Raw genomic sequence first — 20,750 nt, 5'->3', positions numbered from 1 at the left:
GGTGCTAGCTAGTGCCTCCTGAGCCATTTAGCTCACCACACGTCCCTGCCTGATAGGTTGGTCCAATTCACCAGATCGGCCGACATATTGCCTAGTGCAGTGATGGCTAACCTTGACACTCCAGCAGTTGTTGAACGACACATCCCAGCATGTCCTGCATCAGTTTTAGCATGGCCAAATAACAAAACTGTAGCAGGGCATGCTGGGATGTGTAGTTCAACAACAGCTGGAGTGTCAAGGTTAGCCATCACTGGCCTAGTGTGTACCCATCTTAAGAAGCTGAAAATGCCTTGCTTGATCCCTGTCAAGTCAAACTAGTGTGTGCAGTGTACGGTAACCTTTCGCCAGAAGCATTAGACAGCCGGTGACCTTGAGAAATATTTATCAAAGCTTAGAGAGAGAGATAAAGTACCAACCACTGCTTATGTCAGTTTACAGGCTGTGTTTGAACAATGACAGCTATGAGCTGATTGGTTAGTACTTTATCTCTGTCCACTTTACCTTCCTCAAGCTTAGATAAATCTCCCCCAAGAAGAAGAAAAAAACCCATTGCAGAGCAGCTGGGTTTTCGCTGGTGCTTTGGATTTGAAAAGTGCCAGGCAAATAAAATCTGTATAACTATGATAAGCAATTAAACACATTTTTAGTTAGCACCATACAATTACATTAATAAACATAAGTGACAGGAAATTTCACCAATACACTACACATTCAGCACATCTCACATAAACAGCATCTCTCATCCAGAGAGCACAGACACCCTTCGTCATTCATCAAGAGATAGCACAACATCATGTCAGGGAACAGCACACCCCATCAGAAGGCAAGACACTTTTATGTCAGGAGACAGCAGTTATGACAAACAGATAGCAGCACATTCTATGAAAGGACAGCTCATCTTGACAATAGAATCCTGATGACAAACAGAGAACGCTGACATCACGAGAGGAAAACATGTCAGTGGTATAAACATGTCACCCACACAGAACATGTCTTTACAAAATATCTCACACAAAAGATAACAAAACAACAACAACAAAGTACCAGAGACCCAGAGGAGAATGTGACAGAGTGCTGCTGAGCATGTAGGCAAAGTACAGTCTGCAGAGCATTTCGCCCAGATGCAGAGCAGTTCGTGCAGAAGACAGAACATCTCACCCAGGCGCAGCTGAGTATCTGTGGGAAGAAGGGAGTCAGATTCAGCACCAGCCGGAGTGACCCTACTACCCTACACAGAGCTGCGTGTGAGTGCTCCCTCCCTCCTTCCTCCCCTAGTCTGTCCTCTGTGTTGCTGCTGCTACTGCTGGAGGAGGGAGGCAGCGCCGGAGCCTTGTGCTGCTGCTTGCTGTCTGTCTGACCCGGACGCCCGATGTTCACTGACCTTCGAGCTCGGATCGGAGAGAGGGACCCTGGTGGGAGTGAGGACTACAGCACGGAGAGGGTCAGCATGGAGGGTGAGTGTGCGGGGTAATGCTTTAGACTGGGGAAAAGATGCATGTGTGTATTGTGTATTCATAAGGGATAGTACCTGTATGCAGTGAGGACAGGGTGTGTGTGTGTGTGTGTGTGTGTGTGTGTGTGTGTGTGTGTGTGTGTGTGTGTGTGTGTGTGTGTGTGTGTGTGTGTGTGTGTGTGTGTGTGTGTGTGTACTGTAGTAATAAGAGGCAGTGCATGTGTGCCGTGAGGGACAGTAGATGTGTGTTTCGTGTAAGGATACATTTGTGTGTATACTCTGCATATGTTCATGGAGCAGTGTGGGATTAAATGAACAGCACATCAGTGATAGGGATCCTTCATGGGTGTATGGGAGGATAGAACTATAAAGAGACCACATTGACAGCTCGCCAATTCCTAACAGCTGGATCATTTTCTAACACGTTTATCTGACACGTTGTGCTGGCCTTGTGAAATGACTTCACACTTGCCTGCTATCAGTGTAATGACCTCATGCAGTGCCATCACACATGCCTGCTATCCAATGTGATGACCTCAGAAGAACTAAATGGGGGGAAAAAAAATCTCTAAGATTTTACTTTATTTTGTATGAGTGAGTTTGTAAATAGTTTGAAAGGCCTGAGCCAAAATTTCTCGTTTTTATTGCTCGCAGACGGGTACAGTAATATTTCCATTGTACTAAACGCATTGAGTTGGAGCAGGGATATTCCTACAGGCTGCACCGCTAATTGTCCTTCAGATCTAACATTAGAAAACTCTAGTACAAGAGTGATTGCTGGTATTGCAGCAGGCACGCATTATGCTTAGCATGAACAAATAGCAAGGAAAATATGACCAGCTTCATATGACATTGGTAATAAATTCAATCCAACACTGTGACCACTTGCCTAATTAGGATTGGAAGCCCAAGCTAAAGGGCCCTACACACTGGCCGACATGACTGCACGATATGAACGATCCCGTTCATTAATGAACGAGATAACGTTCATATCATGCAGTGTGGAGGCTCCAGTGATGAACGATGCGCGGCCCCGCGCTCGTTCATCGCTGGTCCCCCTAAAGGCCCTACACACTGGCCGATCCGCCGCCGAGCTGACCGACAGCGGATACGGCCGACGGGCGACCCGGCGGCGGGGGGGCAGTGACGGGAGGAGTGAAGTTTCTTCACTCCCCCCTTCACCGGCTGCATTGGAGTGCAGGCAAATATGGGCGAGATCGTCCATATTGGTCTGCATGTACAGCCGACGGGGGACCAGCGATGAACGAGCGCGGGGTCGCGCATCGTTCATCGCTGGAGCCTCCACACTGCACGATATGAACGTTATCTCGTTCATTAATGAACGAGATCGTTCATATCGTGCAGTCATGTCGGCCAGTGTGTAGGTGCTCATACAAGCTGTGATTCAGATTGCCAAATGAGATACTAATAATTGTAGTAATTGGTCACGAAAGTGTTTGGGCCAAAAACAGGTGCACCTCTATCAAGATCTGGAAGAAGATGTAGTGGTACGATGACGTGTGTGAGCAACTGAAAAATACATACCTGAGCTAATGCCCTAGCAGAAAATGTGAACAAATTCTACGCTTTAAACCCTTTATAAAAGCCTGATCCTAACTGAAAGTGCGTGTGTTATGTTTTTTTTTCTATCAACGGGATGGTCCTGATTGTAGGCTGGTCATTGAAGTGACATTTTTACTGGTACCACCAGGGCCAGTGCTAGCGTGTTCGGCGCCCCCTGCAAACTATAAATTTTGCGCCCTCCCATACTTTACAAAGGGACAGTGCGCGTTGAAAAAGGGATGTGGTCTCACAAGGAAGGGGTGTGGCCACACAATAGTACCCCCATTTAAAACACCCCCAGTAGTGGAGCTGCTTACACATAACGCACCAGTAGTACCGCCGTTTACATATAATGACCCTAGTAGTAGCGCCGCTTACACATAATGACCCCAGTAGTAGCGCCGCTTACACATAATGACCCCAGTAGTAGCGCCGCTTACACATAATAAACCCAGTAGTAGCGCGCAGTTTACACATAATGCCCCCAGTAGTAGTGCAGTTTACATGGAACGCCCCCAGTAGTAGCGCAGTTTACACGGAACACCCCCAGTAGTAGCGCAGTTTACACGGAACGCCCCCAGTAGTAGTGCAGTTTACATGGAACGCCCCTAGTAGTAGCGCAGCTTACATGGAATGCCCCTAGTAGTGGCGCAGCTTACATGGAACGCCCCAGTAGTAGCGCCGCTTACACACAACACCCCCAGTAGAAGCGCAGCTTACACGCAACACCCCCAGTAGAAGCGCAGCTTACACGCAACACCCCCAGTAGTAGCACCGCTTACACGTAACGCCCCAGTAGTAGCACCACTTACACATAACGCCCACAGAAGTGCAGTTTATTCACATTCCCCCCCCCCCCCTCCCCTGCATACATACATACCCACGCACACACTTTCTCACTCTCCCTGGCTGGCAGGATCTGGAGCAGGATGTCCTCCTCTGTGGCACTGCACTGCAGTCTTCTGGTCCCATGTTGCTCCGCCCCATCTGCCCATGTAGCTCCGCCCCCTTCTAGTCCGATCAGTCACTGCCACTGTCACAGGAGGGGGAGTGGAGGCTTTAAGCTGCTGGCGCCGCTGCCTGTCATGCAGTGACAGGCACAGCAGCTGGCAGCAATAGGGAGGCCAGGCGCAGCAGCGGGGAGGCAGAGCAGGGAGAGCGCCTCTCCAGCCTGGCGCCTACGTGCTCTGCGTCTGTTTGCTGAGCAGGTAGCGCCGGGCCTGGGTACTTTGTAAAAGCATAAAGTGCTCTTAGGCAGTCGTATTGGGTAAATCTGTGCAATAAGTGTCCACATATTTTGAAGTTAGTTAATTACTTTTAATTACAATGACCATATTTAGCATGATTTAGGTTAGTTGACCCACCATACATACCCATACCTCACAAATGTTCAGAATTAGGCAAGGTAGTCCCTATTTGGGGTCTCTGTCCCACTGTTCTAATATAGACCGCTTTTATTCAATTGGGCCACACTGTTGGGACGGTATCCGGACTCTAGGTCGACACTGTCTAGATCGACACCTATTGGTCGACATGAACATGGTCGAAATGGAAAAAGGTCGACATTAATTTTTTTTCCATTCCCCCCCCCATTTTTGAACTTTTTCATACTTTATGATTCACGTGGACTACAGTTGGGAACGGTAACCTTGCCCGAAATGCTCGCCATGCGAGGGGACACGGTGCACTAATTGGGGTTCCCTGTCACTTTACAGAGAAAATAACACCGAAAAACTCATGTTGACCTTTTTCCATGTCGACCTTGTCCAAGTCGACCTAATGGCCGTGTCGACCCATTTCATGCGTCGACCTAGTCCCTGTCATCCAATAGGTGTCGACCCTGAGTCCCATACCCGTTGGGACATATATCCCATTAATTGCTGCTTTGCTATGGTGTGCAGAATTCAAAAGGTGCTTGTAGCAGAAGGAAAGGGAGGGTCACAGTCCAGTACAGTCCCCTTGATGCATGGCCATCCCCACTTTGATATATGACCTGCTGTGATGTATGACAATGCTACCTTTTACCAGGGACGTGCGGTGAGCTAAATGGCTCAGGAGGCACTGGCTAACCCCAGAGCCAGATTTCCATGCAATATATGAGCCAAAGCATACATCTGGGCATTATACACAGGTGCTGCAGTATAAACTTCTGGAAATCTGGTGAGTTTTGATTAGAGATGTGTGGAAAAGATAGCCAGGTGAGGCACTGCCTCACCTGCCATAGACTTTTTACTCCAGAGTTTGGGCTATAAAAATTATTAGAATAATGCAAAGAAGATATTTCAGACATATTATTAGTATTTTCCATATACTTTATTCAGTCAAAACTCTAGTTTAAACGTAAGTATGACAGGAAAGGCTCTGCCTCACCTGCCTCACCCGCCTCACCCCACCGCACGTCACTGCCTTTTACCCTGATTGCCTAGCTTGAAAAGTTGAGAGGTATGCATAACATTTTCAGTCTGGCCTATTAGATAAGAATACAGAATGATTATTCTGTGCAGGGACAATTACATTGCACTGCACACTCTAATTCCAAACATATTGGTAAATGTATGAAGCAGTGATAAGAGCGGAGAAGTGAGCCAGTGGAAAAGTTGCCCGTGTCAACCAATCAGCTGCTCTGTATAATTTTATCGTATGCAAATTATAAATGTTACTTCAATGCTAATTGGTTGCCATGGGCAACTTCTCCACTGGCTCACTTCTCCACTCTTATCACTGCTTCAGACATTTACCCATAATGAGAGGTGCTATCATGCAGAGACTTCTTGTTCCATACAGGAGAAAAAAAAAATGCTGATGCAAGCTCAATAATACTTAGCACTGCTAATCAGAATAATTGTAATAAACTCTGTAATCTAAAATAGAGCAAATGGAGGTTCTTAGCATCATTTTTGCCCAAAAAATATGGGCCCACCATTCAACGACCAGGAGACCTAATTTGATGGGCCCCTAACACTAAGGTCCCCTCAATTCAGCATAGGCCAACCGTGCCAAGGCACCTCCCTAGTGAGAGGTTAAAGTGTTTGTAAGTGTTAATAAGTGAGAAGCATAAGCGAATAAGTGCATAACTGAATATATTATATTGGGTAATTACACTGACTATTTATATCAGCAGTTTTTAGAATGTACTAGGATGAAACGTTATTTCAACTTTCTAAATTGGTAATCTGCTATCCCAATGTTTGTTTTCAGTGGAGTTTTATTGCATGCTTTGTAGCTGGGGTTGGAATGCTAGGACTTGCTTGCAATTAATGAATACATACAGTATGGATAGTATCCATAGTAGAGCTGCTAGGCTGATCAGCCGTTTTTGGCTGCTCAAATGTGGCTTGTTTTTTTATAAGGGTTGTGAAATATTAGGAAAATACTTATCCAGGAGTTAAACAGGGTCAAAATAGATAAACACATCCAATCATCTTTACAACAAAGGAACTATCCTACAGATTGTAAGCTTGCGAGCAGGGCCTTCCTACCTCTATGTCTATCTGTTTTTACCCAGTTTTGTTCTATTACTGTTGTTCTAATTGTAAAGCGTAACGGAATATGCTGCGCTATATAAGAAACTGTTACTAAATAAAATAATAAATAAATATCAGCCAATTAACCTGCCTTTCACCCTCATGCAAACTCATCTGCTCATTTAAACGTATGTACATATATTTCAATCTATAATCCACACGCTATCTGAGAAACCAATGCTACCAAATTTTATATACCAAAAACAGTTATCATGATTTGCTTGCAACTGTAAATATCTGTGTTTGCAATTTTGTCCAGTCATACATAGTTAATGAAGTCATACTGGCCAGGTGTTTGCATAGCCATATACACTGCAAATTTTAAACTTTCATCAGCAAAACATTTGCCTCACTGGTATCCTTTATTTTTTTTTTTTGTCATAGTATTCCTTTAGATGCAATCCAGGGTCAGCTGTGTTGATCAAATGTGCATTCACATACACAAATTGTTCATAACACGAAGTGTTTGAAAATGACAGGTATATGAACGTTTAACTTTAACAATTGCAACTTCTTTACACTCTAAGGGGTAAATTTACTAAAGTGGGAGTTCTATTTAAAATGGGATGTTGCCCATAGCAACCAATCAGATTCTATATCTCATTTATTTAGCACCTTCTTGAAGATAATACCTGGAATCTGATTGGTTGCTATGGGCAACATCCCATCTTAAATAGAACTCCCATCTTAGTAAATTTACCCCTAAGCCTAAATAACTTTATATTTATTTCAAACAAACCATTTACCACAAATAGATTTTCCTCATTGCACTCCATGGTATTTTCTTAAATCCATTATATCTGTGAGGAAATGAGCTCTTTGACAATTAATATAGCTATGCTTCATTTCCCATGTCAAATATGTACTTTTTTTACCCATCTCCATATACATCCAATTCGTGTGTTTGTTCATTCTCCATAACATGTCCGTTGCTGCTCACCCAACACTGTGCTTAAATCAACCTTAATATTGTTAATATATGCAATTGTGTTATGTTATCTGTTACCCTTTAGATAATGTATTTATGTTAGACCTAGTTTCCTATTGTTTTCATACACCACAGTGGACACTCAAAGGTTGAGTCATATAAGGTACCATTGTCCATGTTTGTTTACTCCCTATTGTCCAAAAGTGAGCTGACTAGACAGGGTGGCTCTCTGACTTGATGTAATCACATTGATTAGAATATATATTGTATTCCAATGCTATATGATCCTAAGACACATAGGTCACACACACCCCAGCAATATGAAGCTTCTGGAGGTATAAGTAGAGCTACCCAGAGAGCTGAAGATAGATTCTTTGATCCCAGGCTAAGAAGTAATGTTCTGCAGAAGTGAAGCAGCCACATGGAATCTACTGGGGGAGCCAGAGTTTGTGGAATTCAGGGAGGAAGTGATCGCCACATTGGCCCAAATGACACAAAGGATACAATGTACAGAGACGGAAGGGCAAGTGCAGATTAAATTGTCTTCCCAGATAGAGCCACAGTAAGTGGCATTGGATCGAGGGCCCCCTGGATACCCCAGCATGGCGTGACCAGTGTTACAGGGTGGATGCTGAAAGGCACCATCTGCAACAGCTTCTCCTATACCCAAGGGAAGAAGTTGCCCAGTGTTCTATATGGAAGAAAGCAGTGATCACAATCCAGGCACCTAAGGAGGAACTGCACTACAACTTCCCTTTTGCTGAGATGGAAGATGAGGACTTAGTGAGAGAGTGACAAGAACTATCTGCCCAGTATATTACACTAGAAAAGGATGACCTTGACCAGGTGGATGCAAGGAAGCACTGTCTGCAAGCCGTTCTCTTCTCCCTGGGGGAATGTCGCAGGGAAACACTTTGTGACCTGAGCTGTGTTACAACTAGCCATTTGCGGGCTTGGAGGATAGAGAAACCATCGCAGAGTGCCAGCGAGACATTGAGGAAGAAGTCGCCACTATCATCCGACCACCACTCGAGCAACAGAGCCTCCAAGGGAATCCTTCAGGTGAGTACCAACCAGTCCTGGCTACTGAGCCATTTACAGTGTTGTATTTGGGGGATTGGCTTTTGAGGGAGAAGATCTGGACAGGGATCAGTCAATCCTGCTAGTTTCTCTGCAGCCACATGGGGAATTACCCGTGGGAACAGTGAAAGTGGCTTTTGAGGGGGAAGAGTTAAGAGACAAATTGTTGGATTTTGCTACTTCCCTGCAGCCAATGTTCAATTTGCCTTTGGCAATAGGGCAGGAGCCCCAACATGTTACTGCCATTGGACAGATTTTGGGCATGCAATCCGAGAAGGTTGGAGGAGAGCCCCACACTGTATGTGAGGCCATGGCAGAGCGCCAGCATCTGCCCGTCCTTATGCAACTGACAAATTTTATGTTTGGGACACATGGATAAAATACCCACTCCTGAAGTGCCAGAGGCGAGGGATGTAATGCACCACCAGGAGGGAAACTGCTCACAGCCAGCATCCCACTATTTGCTTGTTCCCAGGTGGGAGACCACGGAACGAGTGGGAGAGGTACAGGCATTTACAAGTATATTTTGGGACCAGAGTTATTTGCTACCAGGGACATATGATTTGGAATTAGACTCTTCAGGAAACATGGCCCTCAGTCCTTTTGACCCAGGTGGGGTTAAAGTGCCAGCTAGTTTGTACTGCCCAGGCACAGGGCTTAAAAGTGGTGGAGGAACTTCTGAACTGCTAATCACCCTCTCACCAAACCTAAGGAAAGACTTACTGGATTGTCCCAACAGCCTTGCTTGGACATTGAGGACTTTACCTACAACTTGCCTGGACATTAGGTCTAAAAAGTGGGAGAGGAATGTGAGGAAATGAGGTCTGTGACAATTAATATAGCTATGCCTCATTTCCCATGTCAGATATGTACTTTTCTCTGACGTCCTAGTGGATGCTGGGAACTCCGTAAGGACTATGGGGAATAGACGGGCTCCGCAGGAGACTGGGCACTCTAAAAGAAAGATTAGGTACTATCTGGTGTGCACTGGCTCCTCCCTCTATGCCCCTCCTCCAGACCTCAGTTAGAATCTGTGCCCGGCCAGAGCTGGGTGCTCCTAGTGGGCTCTCCTGAGCTTGCTAGAAAAAAAGTATTTGTTAGGTTTTTTATTTTCAGTGAGATCTGCTGGCAACAGACTCACTGCTACGTGGGACTGAGGGGAGAGAAGCAAACCTAGCTGCGTGCAGCTAGCTTGTGCTTCTTAGGCTACTGGACACCATTAGCTCCAGAGGGTTCGAACACAGGGCCTGACCTCGATCGTCCGTTCCCGGAGCCGCGCCGCCGTCCCCCTTGCAGAGCTAGAAGAAGGAGATGAAATCGGCGGCAGAAGACTCCAGTCTTCATTAAGGTAGCGCACAGCACTGCAGCTGTGCGCCATTGCTCCCACTGCACATCACACACTCCGGTCACTGTAGGGTGCAGGGCGCTGGGGGGGGGGGCACCCTGGGCAGCAATAAGAATACCTTTTGGCACTAAATACACATAATACAGTCTGGAAAACTGTATATGTGTAAAAAACCCCGCCATTAAGCTATACAAAACGCGGGAGAAGCCCGCCGCTGAGGGGGCGGGGCCTTCTTCCTCAGCACACCAGCGCCGTTAAATGTACATTGCTGCTCACCCAATTGTCACAACTGAGGGCCTGAGCTGACGGGAGGCAGCCTCAGTTGTAGGGGCTGAGATGTACCGGAACCTGGGAGGTTGTATCAGACCCCTGGACATGTAAGTAACATGAATAATAACTGCCCGAAGGCGTGACCACGACAACTTAGATAAAAGTCAATGATGTTTATTATGACAACTCCGCATCACAGCAGCAATAAAGGAAAACGTAAAAGTCAGCAAAGAATAAATACAGTTCCTGAGTACTACAGCATGGCAGGAGCCACAGGGCACTGGTAGTGTGAGATAGTTCTTATGATCTTCTAGATGGAAAGTCCTTACCAGGCCCGGCTGTAGCAATGGAGATAACCCAGGATTGTACCAGCTGGTGTTCCAGGAAGAGCTGGGTTGCTGAAGGTAAAACAGCTGCTGTGGATACTGGCTGGAACCAGACTGTTGTTAGCACGGAGTGGATACTGGCTGGAACCAGTTAAATAATAAATGAACTTTGGGAGCGATGAAATGTGAACTGAAATGTAGAACTTGAGAGCGGAGAAATAATAATTCCGGTGGAGAGTGGTAAAGTGTAGAAAGGACACCGGCCCTTTAAGGGAAGCTGTATTCTGCTGGAAGCTGAGGCTGGAAGCAGGTAGTGTTGTAGCTGGAAACAGATGAATCCACAATGGATTGGAGAGTCAGGCTACACCGCAGGTGGAATGCTGGTGCGGGTCTCTATGGTGGAAGTCTTGAGACAGGAGCTGGAACCTGGAAGACAATCATAGAAGAGAGACAAACAGGAACTAGGTTTGACAACCAAAGCACTGACGTCTTCCTTGCTCAGGCACAGCTTACTTATACCTGCAGCAAGGAAGGGGTTGGCTAGGCAATTATGCAAATCAACAATACAAACAGCAGATTGGTGGAAATGATCAGATGACAGAATCCAAGATGGCTGCGCCCATGCAGACACTTGGAGGGAAGTTTGGTTTGTAATCCATGTGGTCTGGGAAACAGTAATGGCGGCGCCGGCCACCGGAGACAGGAGACGCCAGGCTGATAGATGCACATTTAACCACGCGGGCACAGCGGAGGCCGCGGCTGATGAAAACACCACTCTGACACTCTGCATGTGGAAACTCAGGAACAGCGGAATCTGGTCCTGGAACGCTGAGCCCGCCTTAGGAGGCATCTGAAGGGTAAGTAATGGCGTCCAGATACCCGGATCGTGACAGCACCCCCCCCTTTAGGAGTGGCCCCAGGACACTTCTTAGGCTTTAAAGGAAACTTTGCGTGGAAATTTCGGACCAAGGCAGGAGCATGGACGTCAGAGGCATTGGTCCAAGAGCGTTCTTCAGGACCATAGCCCTTCCAGTCAATGAGATACTGAAGTTGACCGTAACGGTGACGTGAGTCCAGGATCTTGGCCACTTCATACTCAACGCCTCGTTGAGTTTGGACTTTCGGAGTTGGTGGAAGTGAGGAATGAAACCGATTCAAGATTAGCGGTTTCAACAGGGAAACATGGAATGTCCTGGGTATTTTTAAGAAGGGAGGTAACTGGAGTCTGTAAGCAACAGGATTGATGACTTGATCAATTTTAAAAGGACCGATGTAGCGAGGTGCAAACTTCATACTGGGAACTCTTAACCTCAAATTCTTCGTGGATAACCATACCCGATCACCCACCTTGAGAGCAGGAACTGCTCGACGCTTCTTATCCGCAAACTTCTTGTACCTGAACGATGCCTTGAGCAGAGCTGATCGTACGCTCTTCCAGATATTGGCAAACTGATGCAAGGTGATATCCACTGCGGGAACAGAAGTTGCTGGAAGCGGTTGGAACTCAGGGACTTTAGGGTGGAATCCAAAGTTGGTGAAGAATGGTGTTGAAGAAGATGAAGAATGATACTGGTTGTTATGACAGAACTCGGCCCAGGGAAGTAATTGAACCCAGTCATCTTGAGAGGAGGACACATAGATGCGGAGGAAGGCCTCCAAGTCCTGATTCACCCTCTCAGTTTGACCATTGGTCTGAGGATGGTAAGCCGTGGAAAACTTTAACTTGACTTGGAGGACTTGACATAAACTTCGCCAGAATTTGGCTGTGAATTGAACTCCTCGATCTGAGATAATTTCTTCTGGAAGACCGTGGAGTCGGAAGATCTCTTGTATGAATACTTGAGCCAACTTGGAAGCTGACGGAAGACCGGTGAGAGGAATGAAGTGTGCCATCTTGGTGAACCGGTCAACTACCACCCAGATGGTATTGAACTTGTTGCACATGGGCAAATCTGTAATAAAATCCATCGACAAATGGGTCCATGGTCGACGGGGAACAGATAGTGGAACCAGTTGCCCCGCAGGCGACTGGCGGGATACTTTATGTTGAGCACACTTTGGGCAAGATGCAATAAACTCCAAAACGTCCTTTTTCAGAGTTGGCCACCAATAGGACCTAGAGATAAACTCCAGGGTTTTTTGGATACCTGTATGTCCGGCAAAACGGGAAGCATGGGCCCAATGCATGAGCTTCTTCCTTAGTGTCGGCTTCACAAAACTTTTCCCTGATGGGGGCGTAGAGTCCATCCCTACCGTGGAGAATGCCAACGGATTTATAATAGGATGCTTGTCTGAAGACTCTGACTCATTTTCTTGCTCCCATGAGCGGGAAAGGGCATCGGCCTTGCGATTCTGAGAGCCCGGACAGAACTGGAGTTTAAAGTCGAACCTGGAAAAGAAAAGTGCCCATCTGGCCTGACGAGGGTTGAGACATTGTGCGCCTTTTAGATATAGAAGGTTCTTGTGGTCTGTAAGGATGGTGATTGAATGAGAAGCTCCCTCCAACAGATATCTCCACTCCTCTAGAGCGAGCTTGATGGCTAGCAACTCCTGGTCGCCAATGGCATAGTTGCGCTCCGCTGGGGAGAACTTCCGTGAGAAGAAACTGCAAGGATGTAAATGACCATCTTTAGCCCTCTGAGATAACACCGCTCCTACTCCAACGGAGGAGGCATCCACCTCTAAGATGAAAGGAGAGTCGACGTCAGGCTGTTTCAGGACAGGTGCAGAGATGAACCTCTGTTTTAAAAGATGAAAAGCTTGCATGGCTTCTTCAGACCACTTGGACGGGTTAGCACCCTTCTTGGTGAAAGCAGTAATAGGCGCCACAATGGTGGAAAAGTCTCGTATAAACTTTCGGTAATAATTGGCGAACCCTAAGAACCTCTGGACCCCTTTGAGGGTTAAGGGTACTGGCCAATTCTGGATTGCTTGTAGTTTCTCAGGATCCATCTCTAGTCTGGAACCGGACACAATGTACCCTAGAAACGGAATGGACTTGACTTCAAAGACGCATTTCTCTAATTTGCAGTAGAGATGATTGACACGGAGACGGGACAGAACCTCCTTTACCCAGAAACGATGTTCCTCTAAATTGTTGGCAAAAATGAGGATATCATCTAGATAGACCACGACATGACGGTATAGAATGTCTCTGAAGATCTCATTGACGAAATGCTGGAAGACAGCTGGAGCATTGCTCAATCCGAAGGGCATGACGAGGTACTCATAATGTCCGTCACGGGTGTTAAATGCGGTCTTCCACTCGTCACCCTCACGGATCCGGATGAGATTGTATGCACCTCTCAGGTCCAGCTTTGTAAAGATGGTAGCTCCGCTAACTCTGTCAAAGAGCTCAGTAATCAGGGGTAAAGGATAGCGGTTCTTGATGGTAATGTCGTTCAAACCTCTGTAGTCGATGCACGGCCGCAGACCACCATCTTTCTTCTTTACAAAAAAGAAGCCTGCGCCGGCTGGAGAAGAAGAAGGTCGAATGAACCCCTTTGCTAGGTTCTCTTTTATGTATTCCTCCATAGAATGCGTCTCGGGGAGAGACAACGGATAAGTTCGGCCTCGAGGTGGAACCTTCCCTGGAACGAGATCAATCGGGCAGTCCCATTCTCTATGAGGGGGAAGGATATCAGCAGAAGCTTTACTGAACACATCCGTGAAATCTTGATATGGAGGAGGTGGAACATCAGACGACCTGGGGGAGGAGGAACAGACAGGCAACACTTTAAACAAACATGTCTTAGTACAGGAGGAACCCCATGCCAGGATTTGCGTAGTCGTCCAATCAATTGTAGGATTGTGAAGACGGAGCCATGGAAGGCCCAGGACCACAGGATGTGTGGCTCTTGGAATCACTAAAAGTGAAATAAGTTCGGAATGAAGAACTCCCACTCTCAGACGAACTGGTAGAGTCCTTAGAGAAATAACTGTATCAAAAATTTTACTGCCATCCACAGCAGTTAAGGAAAAGGACGAAGGAAGTCTCTCGGTGGGTAGGGACCACCGTTTAACATAGGCTTCGGTAATAAAGTTCCCAGCTGCTCCGGAATCCAGGAGGGCAATGACGTTCTGATAACGTTGAGCAACTTGAAGCGAGACTGGGAGGTTACAATCTTGAGGAGATGGAGAGGAGATCATTACTCCTAGCCGGCCCTCTCCTTGGCGAGCTAGGATTTGGAGTTTCCCGGACGTTTGGGACAGGCATTAATGGTGTGAGACGGAGCTGCACAGTACAAACAGAGAAACTCGGAGAGACGTCTTCGGCGCTCAGCAGGAGTTAAACGGGAACGGCCAATTTGCATGGGTTCATCTTTAGTTGGTGACAGTTGGCGAGGAGGAGGAGCAGAAGATTTTGGAGCAGATGATCTTCCACGCTCAGTTGCTCTCTCTCTGAAACGTAAGTCAACTTTCGTACAAAGTGAGATTAACTCATCTAACTTGGAGGGTAAGTCTCTGGTAGCTAACTCATCTTTAATACGCTCGGATAAACCATGCCAGAATGCAGCATACAGGGCCTCGTCGTTCCATGCCAGTTCGGATGCCAGGATCTGGAACTGTATAAGATATTGTCCTACAGTACGTGATCCCTGGCGTAAACGGAGAATCTCAGACGAAGCTGAAGTTACCCGGCCTGGCTCGTCGAAGATGCGCCTGAATGTTGACACGAATGCAGTGTAAGAAGATAGCAGGGTGTCGGACCTCTCCCATAACGGTGATGCCCAATCGAGGGCTGAGCCACTGAGAAGAGAAATAATGTAGGCAATTTTTGTACGGTCACTGGGGAAATTGCCAGGTTGTAGCTCAAACTGAATCTCACACTGGTTGAGAAATCCCCTGCAGAATCTTGGAGATCCGTCAAATTTTGCTGGCGTTGGAAGATGAAGACGTGGAGCAGGAATGGGTAAGGTGGGTGGGGTTATAGCTGGAGTCACTGTGGTTGACGCACCAGACGCGCCTGATCCACGGAGAGTGGTCTGAATCCCATCCAGCCGAGTAGAGAGATCCTGGAGACAGCGGATGATGTGGCCCTGTGCAGCCTCCTGATGTTCTAGTCGGGCTGCCAGTTCTTGCATCGGCCTGGCCGCTTGATCCTGGTCTCCGGCTGGATTCATTAGGTCAGTGCTTACTGTCACAACTGAGGGCCTGAGCTGACGGGAGGCAGCCTCAGTTGTAGGGGCTGAGATGTACCGGAACCTGGGAGGTTGTATCAGACCCCTGGACATGTAAGTAACATGAATAATAACTGCCCGAAGGCGTGACCACGACAACTTAGATAAAAGTCAATGATGTTTATTATGACAACTCCGCATCACAGCAGCAATAAAGGAAAACGTAAAAGTCAGCAAAGAATAAATACAGTTCCTGAGTACTACAGCATGGCAGGAGCCACAGGGCACTGGTAGTGTGAGATAGTTCTTATGATCTTCTAGATGGAAAGTCCTTACCAGGCCCGGCTGTAGCAATGGAGATAACCCAGGATTGTACCAGCTGGTGTTCCAGGAAGAGCTGGGTTGCTGAAGGTAAAACAGCTGCTGTGGATACTGGCTGGAACCAGACTGTTGTTAGCACGGAGTGGATACTGGCTGGAACCAGTTAAATAATAAATGAACTTTGGGAGCGATGAAATGTGAACTGAAATGTAGAACTTGAGAGCGGAGAAATAATAATTCCGGTGGAGAGTGGTAAAGTGTAGAAAGGACACCGGCCCTTTAAGGGAAGCTGTATTCTGCTGGAAGCTGAGGCTGGAAGCAGGTAGTGTTGTAGCTGGAAACAGATGAATCCACAATGGATTGGAGAGTCAGGCTACACCGCAGGTGGAATGCTGGTGCGGGTCTCTATGGTGGAAGTCTTGAGACAGGAGCTGGAACCTGGAAGACAATCATAGAAGAGAGACAAACAGGAACTAGGTTTGACAACCAAAGCACTGACGTCTTCCTTGCTCAGGCACAGCTTACTTATACCTGCAGCAAGGAAGGGGTTGGCTAGGCAATTATGCAAATCAACAATACAAACAGCAGATTGGTGGAAATGATCAGATGACAGAATCCAAGATGGCTGCGCCCATGCAGACACTTGGAGGGAAGTTTGGTTTGTAATCCATGTGGTCTGGGAAACAGTAATGGCGGCGCCGGCCACCGGAGACAGGAGACGCCAGGCTGATAGATGCACATTTAACCACGCGGGCACAGCGGAGGCCGCGGCTGATGAAAACACCACTCTGACACTCTGCATGTGGAAACTCAGGAACAGCGGAATCTGGTCCTGGAACGCTGAGCCCGCCTTAGGAGGCATCTGAAGGGTAAGTAATGGCGTCCAGATACCCGGATCGTGACACCAATACAGTGCTTAAATCAACCTAAATATTGTTAATATATGCAATTGTGTTATGTTATCTGTTACCCTTTAGATAATGTATTTATGTTAGACCTAGTTTCCTATTGTTTTCATACACCACAGTGGACACTCAAAGGTTGAGTCATATAAGGTACCATTGTCCATGTTTGTTTACTCCCTATTGTCCAAAAGTGAGCTGACCAGACAGGGTGGCTCTCTGACTGATGTAATCACCTTGATTAGAATATGTATTGTATTCCAATGCTGTAAGATCCTAAGACACAGAGGTCACACACACCCCAGCAATATGAAGCTTCTGGAGGTATAAGTAGAGCTACCCAGAGAGCTGAAGAGAGATTCTTTGATCCCAGGCTAAGAAGTAATGTTCTCCCAGGGATCTGCTTGGGGACCCATTATATTGGATTTATCTGGGACTCTGTATTGCTAGAAGAGACTCTCTGCTCTCAGACTAAGAAGTAATGTTCTGTCAGGAGATTGTGGTGGGAATTGTCATGTGGAATTGGATTACAGAAGTGTGCTGAACTGTGTTATAACCTATTCTGTCAATAAACCCCGGTTGGTTTTTCATCTACCACCAAGCTTGAGTGATTTGGAACCCGATATCTTCACAACATCCTTCAATCTCCCTGCAACTCAACCCTCTGTACACATTGCTGCCTCAATTATACACTCCCATCTTAATACTCATGAGCGTTTTACTTATCTCTATACATTGACAGTAACAGCCACAACCTGTCACCATAGAAAAACATTCACAAACCTCTTACACCCACATTTATCTCTCTCCTGCTTCGTATAGCTGGTGACATTTCATCAAATCTGTGACCCAACTTCTTGCCACACTCACATTCACCTGATTCACAGCAATATAGAAATACAGGTGACCTCATAAACATCACATGTCTCCCATCACCCTCCAGATCACTAAAATGTGCCTTGTGGAATGCATGCTCTGTTTGGAACAAATTAACATTCATCGATGACCTCTTTATATCTAACAACTTCATCCTGCTGGCTATAACTGAAACATGGCTCACAAAATCAAACACGGCCTCCACAGCAGCACTGTCACATGGTGGTCTCTAGGCCTGGTAACAGTGAAGGAGGTGGGGTTGGATTATTACTTTCCCAATCTTTCACATACACAGTTCTACAACAGGTTCCATCACTTACATTTACATCATTTGAAGTACATTCTATCAGGATTTACACTTTTGTCACTGCATGTTGCAGCTATCGCCCTCCTGGGCAACCCAAACAATTTCTGGAAAATTTTTCTGCCTGACTCCCTCACTTTCTATCCTCTAACATCTCCACCATCATCATGGGTGATTTCAATATTGCTGTTTATAGTCCTAAAGCTGCTGCTCATACCGGCAGTCATAATACCGACAGCTGCATCCCGACACTCAGGATCCAAACGCATAGTAACATAGGGGGTCATTAAGACCTGATCGCACACTATGTTTTTTTGCAGCGCTGCGATCAGGTCAGAACTGCACATGCGTATGCTTTCTCCGTTATGGGGATCGCTGGGGAGCGATGGACTTACCGAAGAAAGCGATTGCAAAAAGATTGACATGAAGAGGCAATATGTGGGTATCAACTGACCGTAAACTAAAATACTCCAAGTTTTTTTTATTACTATAGTACATGATTTACCCACCATAACCCTGTATATCTTTATCCATTAAGAATTTATCAAGCCCATTTTTAAAAGTAGTGACCAAGTCCGCCATCACTAAGACAGGGAATTCCATATATACGTATTGTCCTTACTGTGAAGAAACCTTTCCGTCTCTTTGTGCAAAATCTCATCTCCTCCAACCTAAGCGGGTGTTCACGTGTCCTTTTTGATGATCTTACCAAAAACAAATCCCCCGCTAGCTCTGTGTATTGACCCCTTATATATTTGTAAACATTAATCATGTCCCCTCTTCATCTCCTTTTTTCCAATGTAAACATGCCTAGCCTAGCAAGCCTTCCCCAGGATATCCTTTTTGTAGTATGGTGCCCATAATTGTACACAGTATTCAAGATGTGGCCTCACTAATGATTTATATTGTGGGAGTATAACACTCTCATCCCTTTCATCAATTACCAGCTTAATGCATGCTAATACCTTGTTTGCCTTTTTTGCTGCATTCTTACTTTGGGTACTGCTGTTAAGTTTGTTATCTTTGTGAACACAAAAATTTTTTCCAATACAGAATTCCCTAGTTTCTCCCCATTTAGTATGTAGGTAGTGTTCTTAGTCTTGCTACCAAAGTGCATTACAAGTAGCGGATCTTGCCACGGGCAAGCAGGACTTTTGCCCGGGGCGCCGCCTTCCGGAGGGAGGGCGCTGCACCATGGCAAGATCCGCTACTGCTGTGACCCCGCTGCCCGCTGTGTCCTCCTGGTTCCCCACTGTGAAGGGAACTAGACGCTACGCGTCTAGTTTCCCTTCGTGGAGAGGACCTTTGCTGTGCGGTGCGCGATGACGTCATCGCGCACCGCACAGCATTGTGGGACTGACAGACGCTAGAGGTCATAATTGACCTCTAGTGTCTAACTATGGCAGATCCGAGGAGAGGAGCGGCACCGGCGGAGGTCTGCAGCGGTCAGGAGCGGGGATAGTAAGTATTCTCTTTTTTCTCTAACGTCCTAGTGGATGCTGGGGACTCCGTAAGGACCATGTGGAATAGACGGGCTCCGCAGGAGACATGGGCACTTTAAGAAAGAATTTAGATTCTGGTGTGCTCTGGCTCCTCCCTCTATGTCCCTCCTCCAGACCTCAGTTTGAATCTGTGCCCGGACGAGCTGGGTGCTGTTCAGTGAGCTCTCCTGAGCTTGCTGTAAGAAAGTATTTTGTTAGGTTTTTTATTTTCAGGGAGCTCTGCTGGCAACAGACTCCCTGCATCGTGGGACTGAGGGGAGAGAAGCAGCCCTACTCTCTGAAGATAGGTCCTGCTTCTTAGGCTACTGGACACCATTAGCTCCAGAGGAATCGTACACAGGATCTCACCCTCATCGTCCGATCCCAGAGCCGCGCCGCCGTCCCCCTCGCAGAGCCGGAAGACAGTAGCCGGGTGAGCATAAGAAGCAAGAAGACTTCGAAATCGGTGGCAGAAGCCTCCAGTCTTCACTGAGGTAGCGCACAGCACTGCAGCTGTGCGCCATTGCTCCCACACACACCTCACATACTCCGGTCACTGTAAGGGTGCAGGGCGCAGGGGGGGGGGGCACCCTGGGCAGCAATTGGGACCTCTTTGGCAAAAGTTTAGCATATATACAGTTGGGCACTGTATATATGTATGAGCCCCCGCCAAGTAAATGTATATTTAAGCGGGAGAGAAGCCCGCCGTCGAGGGGGCGGGGCTTCTTCCTCAGCACTCACCAGCGCCATGTTTTTTCTCCACAGCACCGCTGAGAGGAAGCTCCCCAGCCTCTCCCCTGCAGATACACGGTAGAAGAGGGTAAAAAGAGAGGGGGGGCACATAATTAGGCGCAAAAATCTATATAAACAGCAGCTACTGGGTTAACATTAAGTTACTGTGTTATTCCTGGGTTAATAGCGCTGGGGTGTGTGCTGGCATACTCTCTCTCTGTCTCTCCAAAGGGCCTTGTGTAGGAATTGTCTTCAGATGAGCATTCCCTGAGTGTGTGGTGTGTCGGTACGTGTGTGTCGACATGTCTGCGGTAAAAGGCTCCCCTAAGGAGGAGATGAAGCAAATGTGTGTGTGAGGGGTGTCTCCGTCGACAACGCCGACACCTGTTGGATATGTGTAATTAAGTGCTAAGGTGAATTTATTGCACAAAAGATTAGAGAACAGACAGGGAATCTACCCATGTCTGTCCCTATGTCGCAGAGACCTTCAGAGTCTCTCAATGTTCACTATCCAAAATAATAGAC

The 20,750-nt window shown here is 46.8% G+C and overlaps 1 protein-coding gene across 2 annotated transcripts in view; it reads left to right on the top strand.

Moving 5' to 3' along the window:
- The first annotated feature begins 753 nt into the window (after positions 1-753).
- The window catches only part of SAMD10 (sterile alpha motif domain containing 10), a 118,866-nt gene continuing 98,869 nt past the window's right edge, over positions 754-20,750 (top strand). The window contains exon 1 of one of the 2 annotated variants that reach the window (XM_063959200.1): positions 754-1,454. In XM_063959200.1, the coding sequence (XP_063815270.1) occupies positions 1,370-1,454 (85 nt within the window). In that variant the 5' untranslated portion in view covers positions 754-1,369. The remainder of the gene's footprint in view (positions 1,455-20,750) is intronic. The other variant, XM_063959201.1, reaches the window with a different exon arrangement.

Source organism: Pseudophryne corroboree, chromosome 3, assembly GCF_028390025.1.
Source record: "Pseudophryne corroboree isolate aPseCor3 chromosome 3, aPseCor3.hap2, whole genome shotgun sequence".
In the NCBI taxonomy this organism is placed as follows: domain Eukaryota; kingdom Metazoa; phylum Chordata; class Amphibia; order Anura; family Myobatrachidae; genus Pseudophryne; species Pseudophryne corroboree.
The sequence above is the reverse complement of the archived record's forward strand: the minus strand, read 5'-3'. Positions and strand labels throughout refer to the sequence as shown.